The sequence below is a fragment of the Gossypium hirsutum genome, chromosome D01, assembly GCF_007990345.1.
Source record: "Gossypium hirsutum isolate 1008001.06 chromosome D01, Gossypium_hirsutum_v2.1, whole genome shotgun sequence".
In the NCBI taxonomy this organism is placed as follows: domain Eukaryota; kingdom Viridiplantae; phylum Streptophyta; class Magnoliopsida; order Malvales; family Malvaceae; genus Gossypium; species Gossypium hirsutum.
The window spans coordinates 6,188,918-6,189,744 of NC_053437.1; the positions used below are offsets into that span (position 1 = coordinate 6,188,918).

The following is an 827-nucleotide window of genomic DNA, read 5'->3' on the forward strand; positions in this document are numbered from 1 at the left end:
CCAATCGCAAATGCATGTGCTGCAGAGTGAAGCTAGATGGATTCCCAAAAAAATAAATGAAGGTGGTCGTAATTTGCTGATTTGTGAGTGTAATGAAGATATCCGAACATCCCACCATCTCCAAAGTAGTTTAGCCAGAAAAATGTTAAAAAGAAGTCTATCCATAGAAAATAAAAGCTTCAGATAGTTGAATTGCTACAAAATGATGGATATATAGATTATTGAAGTCTGATATATTATTGGTCAAATTATGTCACCTTATTTTGATCTCCAATAGCTAAGTAATTGAAGAACAATTGTACAAACAGTCATCCACACACCAAATGATCTACACTAGAAGCAAGTAAAAGAAAATGTATGGAAAATGAAATTTCTAACATTTTTCTCTCTTTTTTCTGATGGTGCAAATCACCGGCTGCTAACAAAACGCATGATTATTTATGATGATGAGGGTCAGGTCCCCCTGGACTAAGTCGTTTCGACTCGAATGGGATTCCGCCATTTCTTTGAATGCTTGCTTTAATGGCTTCCCTGCCTTCTTCGATCAATGGACGCTTGGCTTCAATAATGGTTGCTTTAGAGTGTTGTTTGCCTGCAACTGCCAATGCTAACTGGTCTGTGCCTGAAAATTGTTTGGATTCAAACCTATAAGTTATCTCTACTTCATCATCTGTACTACTAGCCTTATACTGTGGTTTTGATTCCATTTCCAATGCCGGGTCAGCAGTCGAAAACGGATGAAACAACCGAGTACCGGAACTCGAAACCAAGAACAAAACTTGTAGGGAAAGGTAGAATAAAACTTTGAAGCTCGCCATTGAAAGTTA

At 37.8% G+C, this 827-nt stretch overlaps 1 protein-coding gene across 1 annotated transcript; it reads right to left on the reverse strand.

Moving 5' to 3' along the window:
• Positions 1-204: 204 nt before the first annotated feature.
• LOC107917675 (uncharacterized) lies at positions 205-827 on the reverse strand. The gene has a single exon (XM_016846969.2). The coding sequence runs from the start codon at positions 816-818 to the stop codon at positions 435-437; it is 384 nt and encodes a 127-aa protein (XP_016702458.1). The 5' UTR covers positions 819-827; the 3' UTR covers positions 205-434.